Source organism: Cervus canadensis, chromosome 10 (genome assembly GCF_019320065.1).
Source record: "Cervus canadensis isolate Bull #8, Minnesota chromosome 10, ASM1932006v1, whole genome shotgun sequence".
Taxonomy (NCBI): domain Eukaryota; kingdom Metazoa; phylum Chordata; class Mammalia; order Artiodactyla; family Cervidae; genus Cervus; species Cervus canadensis.
Window position 1 is genome coordinate 28,712,505 of NC_057395.1, and position 20,837 is coordinate 28,733,341.

General features: G+C 44.1%; 1 protein-coding gene across 1 annotated transcript in view; it reads left to right on the forward strand.

Annotated features, from left to right (window-relative positions):
• GAD2 (glutamate decarboxylase 2) overlaps positions 1-20,837 on the forward strand; it is a 66,184-nt gene that overhangs the window by 22,086 nt on the left and 23,261 nt on the right. Inside the window, exons 8-11 of the mRNA XM_043480369.1 lie at positions 5,785-5,864; positions 14,955-15,009; positions 16,711-16,827; positions 18,298-18,362. Of these exons, the coding sequence (XP_043336304.1) occupies positions 5,785-5,864; positions 14,955-15,009; positions 16,711-16,827; positions 18,298-18,362 (317 nt within the window). The remainder of the gene's footprint in view (positions 1-5,784; positions 5,865-14,954; positions 15,010-16,710; positions 16,828-18,297; positions 18,363-20,837) is intronic.

The window sequence follows — 20,837 nt, forward strand, 5'->3', positions numbered from 1 at the left end:
CTGCAAATGGCATTATTTAATTCTTTTTTATGGCTAATGTTCTGTTATATACCTATGTACCACATCTTCTTTATCTGTTCATCTGTTGATGGACATTCAGGTTCTTTCCATGCCAGATGACCTCTTTTCATTACACATTTTCATTCCACTCTTCTCAGGATCCTAAAATCAGGGAAATAGTTGCTTTCATGTGGCTGGATGCATGCTTAGTGCTGGTGCTCACATTTGTCACCACACACCACCGCTGGGTCTACTTAATCCTGGTACATGCCATTCATTTCTTTTGAAACATACTTAGGGCACAGACTCACAGTGGGGTAACCTTATAGCTTTGAGTGCAAATAATAAGGTGGCAGCTGCACAGAAATGCCTCGTATGCAGATCGTATCACCTCTGACTCACATGGAGTCTCTAAGAACATGGTGGGAGATCCCCTCCCCTCCACCAAATCATGATAATCAGAAACCAATGAACTTGTACTCTGGGCTCCCACAGTACAAGCTCCTTTGTGCATCAGATGCTTTCCAAAACAGGGTGCTCTTTTAGTCCATTTGATGAGCAGAAGCAGGAGCAAGAGCAACCAGCTTGTCTGAGACGGTATAGGAGGCAAACGAGGGGGGTCAGGAAGGGGTGTGGGGTCGCAGGAGGACAGGGAAGGGCTACTGGTTCATTATCTGGCGGTGGGAGAGGGGCTCCAGGGCAAGAGGAGGGGCTAAAGGAGCAGGTTCCAGCTCAGTCATAGGCTGGGCTTCAAGATTTCCTTGCTGGGCATCTGTGACATGTAAGGATGCATAATTTACCCACCTCTGATCTGTGTGCCTACACACACACACACACACACATTCACACATACCATTCACTCCTCTCACATATTGGTAAGAAAGGATCAAATCCAAGGATGACTGGTAGACCTTCCGGCTGAGAGGTAAATCTCTCTCTAGATACCTGGTTCCCAGGCTCCTCAGCCTTCAGGATACTGTGCTCTGCTCTGGTTTATCTACAAGGGGTTCTGTTCAACATGGTGCCAAGGAGTAAAGATGTTTCTCCTGGTATTCTCACAGGCTCAGGGCATCCTGCCATTTAAGCTGTCCTTACTGTTTCTTCCTCACTAGGTAGTCTCTTTTTTTTCCCTCTCAAGTTCCTTCTCTCTTAGGTTGCTGGCTATTTGTGGATGTTTTTTGTTGCTGTTTAGTGTGAAGTCATATCTCTTTTGCAACCCCATGGGCTGTAGCCCGCCAAGTTCCTCTGTCCATGGGATTTCCCAGGCAAGAATCCTGGAGTGGGTTGCCATTTCCTTCTCCAGGGGATCTTCCCAACCCAGGGATTGAACTTGTGTCTCCTGCATTGGCAGGTGGATTCTTTACCACTGAGCCACCAGGAAAGTCCCGTATCTGTAGATAGCATTTAGCTATTTCCCTGTTCCCTCTCCTGAAAATGTAAGTGGACTTAGTGTTTGGTACCTAAGTTTCTTTTTCATGCCTTTGTTCCCCTTCTTGAAGCTTCCTATTTGGGTGTGTGTTTTTCCTTTAAATGTGTGGCATTCGGTACAGTGATCAATTACCCTCGGTAATTGCCCCTCACTTGAGAATCCCCATTCTTCCTCATTAAAGACCAGACAAGGCTACTTCCTTTCATTGACCAGTGCATCAGATCTCTTATTTATCCTCAGTGTGCCATTTAGCTGTTTAGTGCTGTCAAAGTTCAGGAGAAAAAAAAGAACCAGAAACCAGTGAATCACTGATAGCATATGTTTATGGTGCTACTACTAAGTTGTGTCAGACTCTGTGACCTCGTGGACTGTAGTGCCCCAGGCCTCCTTGTCCATGGGATTTCCCAGGCGAGAATGCTGCAGTGGATTGCCATTTCCTTCTCCAGGGGATCTTCCCAACCCAGGGATAGAACCCGCGTCTTCTGCATTGGCATGCATTTCTTTACCAGTGAGTCACTTGGGAAGCCCAAAAGTTTATGGCACACATATCAATAAGATACCTTGCAAACCGCAAGCAACGAGGCTCAGAGGTCGTTGTTACAGAGCAGCTTATATAATGTGGAAGCACTGACGGTTGATTCCTCACAGAGCTTGGTTACAATATTAAAATTTTCTGAAATGAAAGGGAGTTGGTTCATGGTTCCCACCTGTAAATGGGGGAAAGTGAAAAGTGAAAGTTGCTCAGTCACGTCTGACTCTTTGCGACCCCATGGACTGTAGCCTGCCAGGGTCCTCTGTCCATTGAATTCTCCAGGCCAGACTAGTGGAGTGAGTAGCCTTTCTCTTGTCCAGGGGATCTTCCCAACCCAGGATCGAACCCAAGTTTCTCACACTGCATGTGGATTCTTCACCATCTGAGCCACCAAGGAAGCCCAAAGAATAGTGGAGTGGGTAGCCGTTCCCTTCTCCAGTGGATCGTCCTGAACCAGGAATCGAATCGGGGTCTCCTGCATTGCAGGCAGATTCTTTGCCAGCTGAGCTACCAGGGAAGCCCCTATAAATGGGGAGAATGATTTAAGTCTCATGATTTTCAGAGGCATCCTTGAAATTTTGTCTTGCAAAATCGGATAAATTGAGCTTTGCTTGTCTGACTACCCTGGTTTTGTCTGCTCAGGGAGTTTTCAAATCTCTGTTTGTGTTGGGTTTTAACAGTGCTTACAAGCTCACTCACTGAGGGGCCTAGTTTGGGGTGTGTGTGCTTGCTCAGTAGGGTAGCTGGCACCTCCGTTCTGTGCCTCCCTGGTAGGAGCAGACTTAGGCCGTTTTCCCCTGGGTGTCTTCCTTTGGGGGTCACCCAAGGAACCAGTAACTACGTTAGAGAGAACATTTTTTTTTTTTGGTGGGGAAACCATGCTTCTTTCCAAACACAACTAAACTTTCTTAGTTCTCAGGTATCTTGGTAATGATGGTCCACATTGTCTTCCTGAGGTTGTAAAATGAGACTAGGGACTCCTTCCCATCACTACTGTTAACTGCACTGGGCTTTTTAAAACTCCTCTATTCAACACCTCATTTATTGGTTTATAGTGTTTGCTACTGTTATAAATGTGATTTCTTCTTGCTTATTAGCCACACCCACACACACACATAGAAGTATGTGTGTTACCAGTTCCTAGGCTGCACATTTGAGAATTCAAAGAAGTCCATTGGAGAACACACTCTGGAGCCATCATTTAAAATTCATGGCAGCCACCCTTTGCAGATGTAAATTGAGGAAGCAGCTCTCCTTTTGAACAGCTTAATGACCTGTATTTAATAGTAGGAGGCTGCTCCAAGATGTAGTACAGCGGGGCAAGGTTGGATCCTCTCTGCTCTTCAGAATGCACAGTGATTACAGCCATTGAAATGATTCAGATTCTTAGCCAGAATCCATAACCAAAATCACAAAGATTCCGCTCATCAGGGTGGTCTTTCTACTTGCACTGTTTGCCCAAGCCAGTGACTGATGCCTCCATCCTGATCACACCCTGGGCTGGACAGCCATCTCCACCACAAATAGCCCCTCCAATGAGTCTGGGATGAAAGAGTGCTGGGTTTCAGGCCAACCTCTCTTCCTTGAGGGCACATAATTTCACTGGACTTGAAAAGAAGTGAATGTAATCTGAGTAGCAAAATATAAGTCTGGGAGCCATACAATACACAGCTGCTGGAGGCTGTTGCTGTGTTCTGATGCCTTGTGTGTGAGATTGGCATGGATTACTATGTGTTGTTTAGTCATTCAGTCGTGTCCAGTTCTTTTGCAACTCCATGAACTATAGCCCTCCAGGCTCCTCTGTCCATGAGATTTTTCAGGCAAGAATAATAGAATGGGTTGCCATTTCATTTCTAGAGGGTCTTCCTAACCTAGGGATTGAACCCGTGTCTCTGGCTTGGCAGGTGGATTCTTTACCACTAAGCCACCTAGCAATTTTTTTAAAAAAATAATTTCCAGGATCTTGTTATCTTCATGCAAAAGCCCAAGTGAATTCAACAGCAACAAAATCCAAACAACCCCCTTCAAAAATGGGCAAAGAACTTGTATAGACATTTCTCCAAAGGAATGTACCAATGGCCAGTAAGTCCATGAAATGACATCACTAATGATTAGGTAAATAAAAAGCAAAATCATAATGAAGTATCACCTCACACCTACCAAAATGACTGTTATCAGAAAACAGAAAACAACAACCATTGACAAGGGTGTGGAGAAGCTGAAACTGTTGTGCACTGCCAGTGAGAAAGGAAAATGCAGCTGCTAAGGAAACAATATGGCAGTTCCTCAGAAGCAGAATTACCTTATGATCCAGCATTTCCATTTCTGGGTATATAGCCAAAAGAGTTAAAAACAAAACTCAAGGAGATAATTATCCATCCATCACAGCCTTGTTCACAAGGGCAAAGGGTGAAAGCAACCCAAGTGTTTATTGACAGATGAATGAAAAACTAAAGTGTTGTGTGTACATAAGATGAATATGCAATGCACGCTCAGTTGCTCAGTCATGTCTGACTCTTTGTGGCCCCATGGACTGTAACCCACCAAGTTGCTCTGTCCATGGGATTTTCCATGCAAGAGTATTGGAGCGGGTTGTCATTTCCTAACCCAGGAGATCTTCCCAACCCAGGGATCGAACCCACATCTCTTGCTCTTCTTGCATTGCAGGCAGATTCTTTACCACTGCACCACCTGGGAAGTCTAAAATGAATGTGATTTGACATTAAAAAGGAAGGAAATTCTGACACATGCTACAAAATGGATGAACCTTGAGGCTATTGTGCTGATAAAATAAGCCAGACACACACACACACAAAATAATTACCGTATGGTTCCACTGACATGAGGTATTAAAGTAGTCAAATTCATCAAGATAGAAAGTAGAATGGTAGGAGCAAGCCCTCCAGGAGATTGTGATGTATCCTGCAGTTTGGGAACCACTGCTGGAGAGAAGGGTGAACCATCCAGCGTGAAGGAGCCTCTGTTCTCCTGTGCTGTGCATGGTCTGGTCAAGTCGAGTGCTTCTCGCTAAGGGGGTTCCATTGACAAATAAACGCAAGAATCATAGCAAAACAGATCTACCTTGGATACCTGCCACGTGTATTTTCCTATTAAAGGCTCTGACAAGTCCTGTAATAGGGAGATTTAATTCAGCTTGTTTAACAGGAAAAAATAAAAGTGGAAGAGTTAAAGTTGCTCAATTGTATCCAACTCTTTGTGACGCTATGGATTGTATCCTGCCAGGCTCCTCTGTCCATAGGATTTCTCAGGCAAGACTATTGGAGTGGGTTGCCATGCCCTTCTCCAGGGGATCTTCCTGACCTGGGATGAACTCGGGTCCCCTGCATTGCAGGCAGATTCTTTACCATCTGAGCCAGCCACCAGGGATGCTTCCAAAAATTCTTGAATGAAGAATAGATTATCACTGTGGTGATATCTGATAGTCTTTTTGCTAGAAGTCTTCAAAAAATGGGGAGCTGCTGTTTAATGGATACAGAGTGTCAGTCTTTGCAAGATGATAAGAGCTCAGGAGATAGATGGTAGTAATGGTTGCTCAAACGGTTGCTCACATTCATTAAATGTGAATATATTTTATGCCATTGACCTAGAGACTTAAAATAGTTAAGATGATAAATTTCATGTTATGTGCCTTTCACCACAATTGAAAAAAAAAGGTTAAATGAAGGATTCCATCTTTTCTCAGCAATTCAGGTTTTGGAGGGACATGTTAGAAATAAAAGGAGAAAAGGAAAAAAGAAAAACAGCCAAGGAAATGGATCTTGACTTTATTTGCAACTAATTACAGATATGGTTTCTTTTACAGAGCCATTTTTCTCTCAAGAAGGGAGCTGCAGCCTTGGGCATTGGAACAGACAGTGTGATTCTGATTAAATGTGATGAAAGGTGAGCATGAATCTGCAACCCTTGTTGGTTAGCAGTTTGCAGTTTGTGTATATACACCTTAAAAGTCTGAAAACAGGTGATGAACTGTAGGGCACAAACCTGCCTCTTTGCCAGCTGCTGGTCTTTGCTGTTTCTTTTTCCCTCTTGCTTGGAGTCCTGGGATGTGGTTCCTCAATGACACAGAGGCATTCACAGTCTTTGACTGAATCCAAACCTTGCTGAATCAACCAGAATTTTCTACACTGAGAAGGTGCAGAAGGACATTTATCATCTGGGCACTTAAGCAGCAGCCAACGGGTTGAGAACTGATTTATGGAGGTGTCATCCCTCTAGGCACCACAGATTGTGTGAACTTGATGGAGTGATTACAGGAGGGGGACAGTTTAGGGAGCAGAAGGTAAATAATGCCTCCAGCAACTCATCAGCTCAGAGTCTGAGCCAAAGAGCTCTGGAAAGCTTAGGAAAACTCCCTGTCTTAATCTGGTACCCAAACTTCGTAGGTACTCTGGATAAAGGTGAGGTTAAAATGTAAGAAAATACATTTAGTCTTAAAAGGATTGAATAAGAAATTCCACTAAATTAAAAGGAAGCTATTCAATTCACCATTTATTTATTCATATGAATTTATTAGAGAGATATGTATGATCACTTTACCATGTCACTAGGCTCTAGAAAAGCATAAGGCATAATCCTAGTTCCCTGGCTGTATATGAACCAAATGGGGAGAGGTCCTGTCGGCAGGCGGGTGGGCTGACCTGGGGAGGAGCAGTGGAGAGGAAGTGCTGGAATTGACAAGAATTACTGACTGACCCGGGGGTGGGGGGTGGTGTGCAGGTTGACAGCTGAGAAGAGAGGGAACACCAGACTTCCTGGCTGAGTCCACACAGTGCTATTCTCGAAGCCAGGAACCATCCCCTCCCTGCCCCCTGAAGTGGAGATGCTGAGTTTGTAGAGCTTATGAGACGTCCAAGTGAAGGTGTCAGGGTGGCCAACGGAAGCATCAGCCTGGAGGTCAGAAGATGTGTGATGGGAGCTGTGCAGAGTGGGCCTGGGTGAGAGTCAGGGGAACCCACGTGTCCGGGACAGGCGGAGCGAGAGCAGCTGCCGTGGAGACTATGGAGGGGCAGCCAGAGGTGGAGGAGAATCAGGACCCAGGGCTGTGAGAGTGTTTCTAGGAGTGGCTGAAAGCTGAAAGGATTAGTTGCTCCGTCGTGTCTAACTCGTTGTGACCCCTCATTGTGAGCCCGCCAGGCTCTTCTGTCCATGGAATTCTCCAGGCAAGAATACTGGAGTGGGTTGCCGTTTCCTTCTCCAGGGCATCCTCCTGACCCAGGGATCGAACCCGGGTCTCCTGTATTGCAGGCAGATTTGCCTGCAAATCTACCATTTGAGCCACCAGGGAAGCCTGTGGAGTGGTTGCTGCATCAAATGCCACCAATAGATGAAATGAGGGTCAACATCTGCCTCTCAGCTCTCCTTATAAGAAGGTGGCTGGTGAGTTTGGCAGGAGCAGTTTCAACAGAGGGTTGAGACTGGAAGGCAGTTTGCAGTGGGTTCAAGGGTGAGTGGAGAGGAGGAAATGCAGAAAAAAGCCAGAGGTTTCCAGAGGCTGAGCCATGAAGGGGAGGAAGCAGGGTGGAAGCTGGATGGAGTCCAAAGCGGTTTGGGTTGGGTTGTTTTAAGGAAGGGGGCTTAAAGAAAGGCAAGTGTGACAGAAAGTGGAAGTCATTCAGTTGTGTCTGATTCTTTGCGACCCCATGGACTGTAGCCCACCAGGCTCCTCTGTCCATGGTATTCTCCAGGCAAGTATACTAGAGTGGTTTGCTATTCTCTTCTCCAGGGAATCTTCCCAACCCAGGGATTGAACCCAGATCTCCCACATTGTGGGCAGATTCTTTACTGTTTGAGCTACCCGGAAGCCCAAGGGGGCTTAAGACATCTTTAACTGCGCAGGGAAGAGTCTGCTAGAGGTGAAGTGTGAATTATATGGAAAAAATAGCTGAGGTTTAATTTCCTATGTGAGTTTCTTATTCTTTTGGCTAAAATTATGTAGGAACTGCCTCTGAAGAGTTCACAAGCAGTCTGAAATCATCTTACATTATAAAACAGGAAGGAGACAGAGGGGAGAGAGCAGGAGTGGTGATGGAAGGGCAGGGGAGAGGTTTAGGGAGGAGGGCTGTTGAGGGGGGCGGGCAGCTGCCAGTGGATTTCAGTTCAGAAACCCTCAGCATTACAAAGATTCTTAGATATTTACTTATCTAGCCTTTTTTTTAACTTTGTAGTTTTGTGAATAATTTCAACCAAAGAAAAACTGCAAGAACTCTCACATACTCTGCACCCAAATTCACTAGTCATTAGCATTCTGATATATTTGCTTTACCATTCTCTTTCTTTCTGTGGATGGAATTTAATGTTAATATTACATGTTGAATGTAAGGAATATTACAATATTGCTGTTTAGTCGCTGAAGCATATCCTACGCTTTGCGACCCCATGGACTGCCGCCTGCCAGGCTCCTCGCTCCAGTGGGATGTCCCAGGCAAGAATACTGGAGTGGGTTGCCATTTCCTTTTCCAGGGGATCTTCCTGACCTAGTGATAAGACCCATGTCTCCTGCATTGGCAGGCAGATTCTTTACCACTGAGCCACCAGTAAATCATTATAGTATTACACACATTGAAGTGAAGTGAAGTCGCTCAGTCGTGTCCTACTCTTTGTGACCCCATGGACTCCATGTGACCCCATGGACCCACCAGGCTCCTCCATCCATGGAATTTTCTAGGCAAGAGTACTGGAGTGGATTGCCATTTCCTTCTCCAGGGGATCTTCCCGACCCGGGGATCGAACCCAGGTCTCCTGAATTGTAGTCAGACACTTTACCGTCTGAGCCACCAGAGAATCCCTAAAAGTGAAAGTTGCTTAGTTGAGTCTGACTCTTTGCAACCCTCCATGGACTATACAGTCGTTGGAATTCTCCGGCAAGAATACTGGAGCCGTAAGCTGTTCCCTTCTCCAGGGGATCTTCCCAACCCAGGGATAGAACTCAGGTCTACCCACATTACAGGTGAATTCTTTACCAGCTGAGCCCCCAGGGAAGCCCCCCACACATTAGCCCAAAATGCATTGCCTGAATCTAATCACAAAGAAATGTCAAATAAACCCAAATTAAGAAATATTCTGCAAAATAAATGATCTACACTCATCAAAATATCAATGTCATGAAAAACAATGAAAGGATGAGGACAAGGTCCAGATTAAAGGGGACTAAAAAGGTGACAACTAAGTGTCACCTGCGAACTTGGACAGGGGGCGAAAATAGCTCTAAGGGGACAACAGAGGATGACATGGTTGGATGGCATCACCGACTCAATGGACATGAGTTTGCACAAACTCCAGGAGATGATAAAAGACAGGGATGCCTGGCATGCTGCAGTCCATGAGGTGGCAAAGAGTTGAACACGACTGAGTGACTGAACTGAACTGAACTGAACAGAAAGGATAGTATTGGGACAGTTGAAATCTGAATCGAGTGGATAGATTAAATAATAGTCTGCATCAATGTCAAGTTTCACTTTCTTTGATTTCTCCATTTCTTGCTCCTCCCTTCAGGGTTCCTTTTAACTTACCTAAATTACTAGTAATAAGTCTAAATTACACAGTAATAAATCTCTTGTGGAGTTGACCTGAGGGGCAGAGATCAGGAGTAAGGCACAGTGCAGTGACTGCTTCTAAAACTGGTAGTTCCTTGTCACTGCAGGGGGCTGTTGCTATTAACAGTGGTAGTAACATTAGGCAATTTCTAATGGGAAGGATCACGCATGCTTTCTTCTTTGCACACAAATCTCTGTGAACAGAGCCAAGCTCTCAGCCCGTAGGCTGGTAGAATTATTATAGTTCAGCAGGGTCAATGAACAGAGTCACCAAAGACTCAAGCACCCAATTTGTGATCTGCCCAGAGCACTACACTCCCCAGTAACGTGCTCCTTTGGGTAAGATCATTTTCCCCTTCACAGCCATGGGAAGATAGCCGTGAATCTGGATAGTACAGTGTAATCTTTATCATTTGTTTCTTTCCACAAAGAGAAGATTCTTCCTGCTGGTGGCTCTAGCTGGCAGTGTGGGATTTTTCCCAGGCAACTTCATCAAGTTTTCTGACCCAATAGCATCATATGGATTAAAATTGTTTTTTTATTTATTGAGATAGTATTGGTTTATCGTAGTTATACAAATGTCATGTGTACAACATAAGGTTTTGACTTCTGTATAGATGACAACTAGAGCATCACATGAATTTTTTAATACTTATTTTTCATGCTTAGTTTTTTTTAATCCATTATGACATGCTTTGCTTTTTAAAGTTTTAAAAATATTTTTATTTGGCCGCTCTGCGCGGCATGTGGAATCTTAGTTACCCAACCAGGGGGCAAACCTGTGCGCCCTGCAGTGGAAGCACGGAGTCTTAACTACTACATGGCTACGAAGGTCTCCATCATATACATTTTTAAAAGACTATCAAAGTCCAGAATCTCCATGTAAAACTGCCTCATCCAAAGCAGCAGTCTGGTCCAACAGTTCTCCCTTTTAATGGCAGTTTTTTTTCTTAAACACTGGCACCTAACAGAGAATAGCACCACAGAGCATCAGCCACTGTTTCACTGGGTGCTTAGAGGCTGCTGCATACCTAAAGATAAACGATATACATTTTGCTGTGGAAATACTTCTAAACCAGACATACAGGATGCAATAGCTGCCATCTAAAGCTTCCCTGCATGAAAAGATGCTTGTCTGGAAAAGCTGGGGCTGCCAGGCAGCTTCTAATCCTTGGAGGAACCTGTTGGGGAGTTTGGAGGCTCTCTTCCTCTCACAGCACGTGGGCAGATGGGGATGCACAGTCATGTCCGGACCTCCTTCTGCTAGCTGCCCTATGTCTGTGATGGCTCAAAACCTTGGGTCCTGTGAAAAAATGCCTGGCTAGTATGTTACACAATTATGGAAATATCTGCCAGGATAAAACTTCCATTTCTAAAGCAATGTTTCTCAACATGTGCACCTAGGTCTGCCTGTGCCACAATCTCCTTGTTAGAAATGCGGATTGCTATGCATGTTTGTTTACTTATTATTGTTTGTCTCCTCTGTTAGGATGTAAGCCCTGGAGAGTAGAAACTGGCCTGTTTACCTTGGTGCCCCAGCAACCCTAATAGCATTTGGCACATAGTGAGTCTTCAGTAAATATTTGTAGAATGAATTAATTCCAGGGCCCTATCACTGACCTTCTAAATCAAAATCCCTAAGATCAGGGCCAAGGAATATACATTTTGAAGACATACATCATGATTTTTATGCATGCAAAATTTTGCAAAGTCATCCAATTCTAAGATCACCGAAAAGGTGAAAAGTTTTGTCTACAGAGTCTCCCATACTAGCTTTCTGATCAGTCACCAAGATAAAGCGAGCATATTAATATTATCCTGGGGTGAAATGTTTGCCTTCTAGTCACAAATGTTCATCTGCCACCTGCAGTGTGCCAGGCTCTGGGTTCCTAAGTGGACAAAGCAAATACAGGCTTGAAGGCTGGATGCCTGGAGAAGTCTGGAGCCTATCTGTTAAGGACACACCCAGAGCTTTCCACTCTGTGAGAAGCAAATACTTGGACTTGATGACTTCACAAGGCTGTCCCTTCTCCCTGTGTTCATGTGGAAATGGGACATAGTATATGTTCACTGGGCTTCCCAGGTGGTGCTAGTGGTAAAGAATCCACCTGCCAATGCAGGAGACGTAAGAGACATGCGTTCTATCCCTGGGTCGGGAAGATCCCCTGGAGGAGGGTATGGCAACCCACTCCAGTATTCTTGCCTGGAAAATCCCGTGGACAGAGGAGCCTGGTGGGCTACAGTCCATAGGGTCGCAAAGAGTCGGACACGACTGAAGCGACTTAGCACGCCTGCACGCATACGTTCATTACTGCTTCCCCAACAGGTGTGAATGACACCTCCCATTCTTGAAAGCTAAATGTTATCACAAAGGATTTATCTTATCGTCTTCAAAGACAACAACGTTTGCAAAGAGGTTTCCTAATGTTTGGCCCTTTGAGTTTGTTCTGGAAGCTTGGCATTTACTTTCTCATTTCAGCCAGGCTTTACCTGATCCTAAGCTGTCACACAGGCAACTGTCTTATCCTGTTTCCTCATTTGAGAAATGAGACAATCATTGAGAAAACGAGAAAGAGGTCTTGGGCCCCTCCCAATTCTGATGTTCCCTATGTGTGACTTCTCTGTGGGGTCTTACTGCCAAGGGTTAACAAAATATCTAGATGTGATGAGTGAGCAAATAGCAATTGTCAAGTCAGTCTCCCCAGAACTCTCCAAGGCAGAGGAGGTTAGTTGTGGTAGACTAGGTAACATTTGAGACGTGCCAACAATTTCTGAAGATCCCCTCCCCATTTTATGTTTATCAACAAAAGCACCTTTGCAGTTTTAAAGTACTTCAAAACTTAGTTTCAAAGGTAAATATAAGACCTGAATTCCCCCTGAAATGTGAACCTTCTGTTTTTATCATGGTGGCGCAAAGGCGTTTTAGCATAGCCAGATCTCAAAGAGAGCCTGAAAAATCACAGCTTTCTTTTTCTTTTCTTCAGGTGGGTAGAACAATTCTTTTTTTTTAAGTTAATTTTTATTGGCGTATAATTGCTTTATAATGTGTGTTAGTGTCTACTATACAGCAAAGTGAATCAGCTCTACATATGCATACATCCCGTCTTTGGGGGACTTCCTTCCCGTTGAGGTCACCACAGAGCACTGAGTGGAGTTCCCTGTGCTGCAGAGTCGGCTCTCACTCATGATCCGTTGTATACGTAATATCAGGAGTGTATATATGTCGATCCAAATCTCCCAGTTCATCCCCTGCACTTCCCCTTTGATATCCATATGTTTGATCTCCATGTCTGTGTCTCTGTTTCCACTTTTTGCACATAAAATCACAGCTTTCAGGGATGCTCCCAGGCCAAGCTGTGAAGTGTAGGGAGACATGTAGGGCGTGAAGGGCCTTCCAGAACTCTCCACCCCCACCACGAGCCTGCCCCTCCATTCCTCCTGTCCCTCCTTCAGAGGTCCATCCCACAGAAAGTCCCCAGAGGTGGGCTGCTCAGATTAGAATCACACCCTCAGCACCAAATAAACCTTTAATGCCCTTTGTTTCACTCCAGTTCAGCTGATTAATCACTGGTGATGTGTCCATTGAGGTTGCCAGGTAATTAATTGCATTTTAATGCTTTATTGACTAGGGGATTTTTGTAGAAACTAACACCTGTGGCATTCATAGGTCTCTGGTCAATAATGTGTTAACTGCCTTTCTTTGGAAAATAGCTTCACAAAACTCAGTGGTTCTCCATGCTTTTTAAAGCAGAGGGACTAACCTCTGCTTTCTATGCCAACCATTACGTAGTACCTTCTTTGTCAGCCTGAAATGAAAATTGTGGAAGATACAATGCCCACTATGCCCAGATTACTTTTATAAAATGGAGAAAGGTGAGAAAAGTAGTTTAAAATAAGATAACATATTTCAGTCAGGAAAGCTTAGGCAAGACAACACTAGAAGCAGTAAAGAAGGAGCCTAATGGCTTGCTCTGTATCTAATTCTATATCTACATAAAATTACAAGGATCCCCACAAAAGACTATGAATCTAATGGCACATTCCAAACCTCACTTACTGCCCCCTCAATGCCAGTAGCATTCCCAGCTACTTATGGTGACAACCTCCTTCCCATCACTTATTTTTCCAAACTGCCTTTTACAAACCTAGATCAATGAGCCCAACGTGAAAAGTTTAGCCAGTGTAGAAACCTCAGAATATCTCTCTTGGTTCAAAAAATCATTCCCGTCTCCAGTAACGTACAGTTAGCTACTCTGTCCTTTGCTTGATTTTTCCCTCCAGAGTCTTGCGGTAGGAATGTCATAATGCAAATAACAACCTCAACAATAAAAGCTCTCTTTTCTGGAATACTTCCTAAATGCCAAGCACTTTTAAAAATAATTTTTCATCTATTAACTCATATAACCCTCATAACTGCATAAGTAATATTATCACTAAGGTACGGCCATAATAGGCACAGAGAAATTAAGTGACTTGACTAAGATCACACATCTAGCCGCCTCTAACGTCTTGTAGAAATCAACTCCTTTGATTATTATAATAGTAGTTTAAAAAAAATTGTTAATTTATTTATTTTGGCTGCGCTGGGTCTCTGTTGTTGCACAAGGGCTTTCTCTAGTTGCAGCGAGCTGCGGTTACTGTCTAGGTGCAGTGCATGGGCTTCTCATTGCAGTGGCTTCTCTTGTTGCAGATCATGGGCTCTAGGCTTGTGGGCTTCAGTAGTTGTGGCTCATGGGCTTAGTTTTCCCGGGGCATTAGGATCTGCCAGGACCAGGGATTGAACTCATGTTCCTGCATTGACAGGTGGCTTCTTAACCACTGGACCACCAGAGAAGTCCAAGAGTGGGGTTGTATAGTAACTAAAGCACTACGTGTTCCTATTTTAGGAAGGAAAGGATAAAAGGATGGAGATGAAGGGATGTTTCTCCGATGCCTGTTTGACATTTGAGCCCACGAGTTCTTGGTCTGCTTTGTGATTTTAGCTCTCGGAATGTAACTGGGTATCTTTGGACGTAATATTTTCATTCAGATGTTTCAGAGTGGATTTTCTCTTCTTGGCATTTCATCTCTGTGTGCAATTGCAGGTCTGTTTGTTGGAAGATTTGGAATACAAATCTTTTTTCTAAATCTGCTTTCAGTGCCAAATGTCTCACTCCAGAACAGGTTTGCTCTAACTAAGGAGATGACCTATAAAACAGGCTCTGTGCAGAGTGGAGAGACACGTGAACAGCGAGGTCAGGTGTCTCCTAAGCATGTCAGAAATGACAGTCCAGTGTCATTCAGGGAGGAAATGCCTTTCTTTCTGGAAACAAACAAGGAATGATTCTAACTGGTCATTATTAGCAATCATTTAAGGTTGAACTTTTACCCCCTTGCAACTCTTTGTAAAGGCAACAAAATTAATTATTCAAAGCAAACATATATTTGCTTCTCCTTTCAGAGGGAAAATGATCCCGTCTGATCTTGAAAGAAGGATCCTTGAAGCCAAACAAAAAGTAAGTTTTTGAAGGGAGTTTTATGCAGCCCATAACAAGCTAAGGGTATGTATTTCTGTTTACATCCACTAGAGAAAATGTTTTTGTTGTATTTGTAAAGAGTACATGGAATTTTTCATTCAGTCACTACTTATTTCTCTGAGTGATGGGATTTACTTTGAAAAAGTCTAATTTACTGAGTAAATACTATATACAGTGGTACTAACAATTAGAGTAATACAGTTATACTAACCAGTTCTAGTAACACAAGGGCAGTAACAGTTTCCAATGGACTTGTTTTCCTGTGTGATGAAGATTGGCATTAAACAGATTCACTGGAAAGACCGCATTCACAAATGGAAAATCCCTAGAAGCTAGTTTAGCATATGGGAGTTACTGTGTGTGGTTATTTGAAAGGGACCGTTTCTTGCCAAGACACATACTGAAATTATTGACCCTCCAAACACCTTATTTTTCAGGAAGCCATTTAGTACTTTTTTAAAGAAGTGACACGTTCTGAAGACCTGCTGAAAATTCCTACAAAGCTCTAGAAAGTCATTTACATCCCTGCATAATTTGCAGGTTGGAGCTTTTAGTAGATCTCATCTGCAGTTCCCAGTTCAACGACATGATACATGAATTTTATTATTAGGATCTCAGAAATCATTATTTGTTTTCTTAGGCCTTTTGCTCCCCTGCAAAGTGGCAGCAGGATCCTCTCCCCTTATTCTGGTCCTAGGACCACTTGTAACCACGTAAACCTTTGCTGCCACCTAAAGACTGACTCTGTAACATCAGGGTCTGTCATGTCTTTATGGAGTAACTGTTCACCCTGTTTGAGGCATTCTTCAGCCATCTTTCAGCAACAGCCTATTATTTCTATCAGTTTTCATTTGGGCTTCTATCAGTTTTCATTTGGGCTCAGACATTAAAGAGTCTGCCTGCAATGCAGGAAACCCGAGTTCCATCCTTGGGTTGGGAAGATCCCCTGGAGAAGGGAATGGCTGCCCATTCCAGTTGCCTGGAGGATTCCATGGACTGAGAGGCCTGGCGGGCTACAGGCCATGGGTTGCAAAGAGTCGGACACGACTGAGTGACATTCTTTGGCCATTTTTCTCAGCAGCCTATTATTTCTATCAGTTTTCATTTAGCCATGGCCAGACAAAGTCAATTTAGATGGATAAAATCATGGCTTATTTTTTACTCCCAAGTGAATCCTCTGAAACTCCAAATAAGTTATCTAGGGATTTTCCAACGAGGAATAATGGGCAGGTAGGAGTTCCTTCCCTTCCTCCTATTGTCTGCTCACTCTAGGAGGTTTATTATGTTCAGAGACCCTGCTATGAAAAAGGAAGACTAGGAAAGTAAGTGGGTGAGTGGGTGGGTGCGGGGGAAGGTCAGAAACTCTCCTTGGAATATACCAAAGATTTGTGGGCACCACCAAGTTTACTCACCCCCCGGGTCCAGTGCAGCCTCTTCTGAGAACCAGAGTGTCTGTTCTCATGAGGCAACTGGCAGAGCCAACGGAATGGCCTGGAGAACTCAGATCTGGAGGGCGAACATAGTTCCTACTAGGCTCCAAGGTATCGCCAAAACCCTTCTGGTGGTTCCAAAAAGACAGATGTGTAAGATAGGAGGAGAATGTCCACCTTTTAAAATCAGCTTTTTAAAAGAATCCTTGGATTGCTGGTTTAATTATTTGGGGCTTTCTCATTTGCATAGGGGTTTGTCCCTTTCCTTGTGAGCGCCACGGCTGGGACCACTGTGTATGGAGCATTTGACCCCCTGTTAGCGGTTGCTGACATCTGCAAAAAGTACAAGATCTGGATGCACGTGGATGTAAGTATCCCAGAGGCACCACCACTGAAATGTTCTTGCACATTTTGCGCCTGGAGCTCATGGAATGAAATGTATTCTATTTTGTTTTCTACTTTAGGAGTTTATTCCCAGAATGATGATAGATAAGCTTTTAAAGATCACAGAGACAATGTAGTACATGACTCACACAGTACATGACATTCGCTGGAAGCAATCGAAGGCTGATTATGTCTTAACTTCCCCAATAGGATAATATTCTTATTTCTGTGACCCCCTGAGCTGAGCACTTAGTTCTTGGTTCATTGGGTCATAATGTCCACAGAGGAACACACACAGTCACACACATGCAAACACATACACATGCAAACATACAGTCATACACATGCAAACACATATACATGCAAACATACATACAGTCACACACATGCAAACATACACACACACGTAAACACACACAAAATCACACACAGGCAAATACACACACACACAGTCTTACACGTGCAAAGTCTCACATACATGCAAAGCTTCCTTCGTTATGAGAATGATCAAAAGAGTAAATAGGAGTTTCATTTATCTAGGAGAGCCAATGGATAAAAAATTCAACTCAAGTTAGAAACTAGTATAACTCAGGAGGAAAGTAGACTTGACAACTTGCTAGGAAATACGAATCACTAAATTTCCAGTGTACGGTCAGCTAGTAAGATAGGCCATATATGAGATGTTTTGACTCCACAGTTAGTCACACCAAGAAATAATGGGGAGCACTCATCAAGACATTTTCAAATGAAAACAGATGTCAACTTTTAGAAGGACAAACTAATGGAATTTAAGTTTAAACCAACATGACTCTAAGTGTGGCTCAAAGATCAGTTACTCTCTGAAAACTGCTAATGACCCACGATGAGATCAGCAATCAATGCCATATCATCACTAAGCTCCATGCTTGGTTCAGCTGATGTGTTTTCCACTGTGAGGCTTTGTCAACGAAGGAAGCATAAGTTGCTTTCCATTCTGGTGCAAGAGGCTTATGTTGTTGAGTAGACTGGCTTAGGTCATTTTGGCTTTATATTAATAATATGCACTCAGAGTTGTCAGAAAGAGTTTTCCTTGCAATGTGAAAGTTGTTTAAAGGGTTTTAATTCATCATTTTTAGTCTAAACTGTGGAGATATTAGCACTTCTAGTTCTGAAATGATGAGCCTCCCTAGAACTAAGCACGGCACTGATGGATTGGGAAGGATCTTTCTCCTTTTCATGCAGACTGAGGAAGTGTTCGGCTTCTTACACCCATATAAGTGTGGGATGGAGCCTGAAACCTTAGAATAGCCCCCCAACTTAACCTTTGGAAGTCTAGTGTCAATCCCCAAGTTATCTGGGGTTGAGGCTATAACTTTCACTCCAAGCAATGCTTACTGTTTTGAAAGATACCAAACCCTAGAAATCCAGGCAATGAAAAACACTATCTTTTCTTTGTATGCCTTTCTTTTTCCAGGCAGCTTGGGGTGGGGGATTACTGATGTCTCGGAAACACAAGTGGAAACTGAGCGGCGTGGAGAGGTACACACGTTTTTCTCCTTAACAACATAAAGTGTGAAAGCTATATGTGAAAAGCAAATTACACCCAATGTCCAAGAAGTGTTGGTGTACAGGTGAGCCCATTCTGTCAGTGATTGTGTGCTTTGCCTTGTGTGGTCATAAATACATGAGTATTTTGTGTAGACAGCAGAGACATCAAATCCTATCCAAGTAACACAAGTTGTATGTCTCTCAAACGTAGAGATCATAGAGATTCCTAACTGGCCTCCATGGTTGACCAGAGTACTCAGGAATGACCTTCCTGGGATCTCTGAACCAACAACTATCAAAATTGTTAAAAGCTTCAGGCAGGCCACTGTTTTCTAGGGAGATAGGTAGCTCTCATGTTTCATGAGAGGATAATAACCATTGCTTTAAAGAAACCAATAAATAATTTTGTGAAGCAAAGAATGACCTTGTAATTTATCAGTGATGAAAAAGGGGTTTGCAGTTTAACGTGGCCCATTGACTTAAAGTGAAACCTGCTTGTGATAACATCACCTGATGGCTTCATCTCCATAATGGTTCTTTCCGGTGAGCTCTGATGGATGCCGCAATCACCTTTACTTAGGAGACTGAGCAGGAGACCATTGAGAAAAAGCTGCAAAGTACAAAGGAGGTGATATTTGATTAGCATAAAGCCTACTCAGGGCCAAAGGAGAAAGAAAAAGAATCACATAATGCAGAATTGGTTTCAGGCTTTGGTTCCTGCCCCCCTGTGCAGAGGGAGCTCAGAGTTCCCAGTTCTCCCATCACAACATGGCAGGTCAAGGATAGCAGGGAGCCTGACACGCCAGGCAACTGAGAAAGCCTGGATTAATCCAGGACTGCCAAATGCCCACCGTGCCCAGCCAAGGAGTCAGGTGCTGTCAAGGGGGAGTTTCCCCCTGGCTCTACCTCTGGACATCTCAGCACAATTTCTGCACCAAGATGAGACTGATGGAACTTGAAAGCATCTGAGAGCACCAGTCACGCAGGGCAGCCAGGCCAGAAGGAATGGACAGGGTGTGCTGTGTGATACCCAGGCCGACCCACGTGCAGAGAACGCATGGGTGGGGAAGGAGGGCATGGGATTACTGAAGAGTCTGGGGCACCCTGCCTCATTAGCAGAAGGAGGGCTGGAGAAGACTCGAGACAGAGCAGCCAAGGCCCAGGCCAGCAGATTGTGTCCCCAAGTCTGCCCCACACTCTGACTGCAGGTGCCCATTCAGGTGTGAGTGGATGAGGACAGGCCTGGCCTCTTCCCAGGGGGAGCCAGCTTTAGGTCTCTGCTTCTGGTTAGTTGATCGGAATTCCTTCTTGTCATGAAGATCTGCCTGGAACTAGAAGCTAAAGAAGGAGTGAACTCAACAGGAAAAGAGAATGAAGAAGAGAGAACCATCCAGAAGGTGCTTGTTTAGAAGATTGGAACAAAAATTCAGTTGACATGCTATCAGAAGAATTGGCCTGTGTACACAACCTTCTCATCCTTGAGTCCCCTTAAACTGACCAGCACAGAACGTGAGAGGCTGTTTCTATACCTTTGATGCCAGCTGTGGCTGCAAGCGCTAACAGCCAGCCAGGGGCGCCCTCCACCAATGACTACCTGAAAGCTAGCTAAATCATATACCCTGGGCTTTGGAAAAATAAACACCCACGCGCTTTTGTACTGAAGACTCTTATTTGAGAGCAAAGCTTAGAACATTCGTTATGGAACACAGAGTCCTCTCTAGTGGCCAGAATTCTTGAAGCTGTGTTGGAAGTAAATCTACTAAGTGGAAACAGCCAAAGAAGTCCTTTTTAAAAATGAGGAACTGTCAAGACTTCCCTGACGGTCCAGTGGTTAAGAATCCATGCTTCCATGGAAGGTGGCACAGCTTCAATCCCTGGGGAGCTAAGATTCTGTGTACTGCACGGCACTGCCAAAAAAAAAAAAAAAGAGAGAGAGAGACCATTGTTCTGTTTTGAGTGGACCCTCCCCAGCCTTCCATTGACCAGAGAGAATCCATCTGGGTGACTTATCAACAAAAGGCTTGCTTTCTTTGGTGAAGAAGATTTTAGGGCCAAGGGAAATCTGTGTGGACACACTTTTAGGAAAGAAATTTGCCTCACTCGCATGCATGTGTGAAGCAAACTTCAAACTCATGCATGTGTGAAGAAAACACAAACTCATGACTGAGTTGCTTCAGTCATGTCTCACTCTTTGCAACCTATGGATTGTAGCCCACCAGGCTCCTCTCTCTATGGGATTCTCCAGGCAAGAATACTGGAGTGGGTTGCCATGCCCACTTTCCAAGCACGAGGACTCACTCTAAAGTGGAGGAAATCTGTGAATCCCTGTCCCCCAGATCCAAAGGTGGCCCCCTGGTCACAGGGATCCCAGAGTGCTGTCCTCATTACAAAATGGCACAAGCACCTGGGCGCCTGCCTTTCTCAGAAAGCACCTTTCTTCTCTGACAACACTGTCAAGCTATTTAG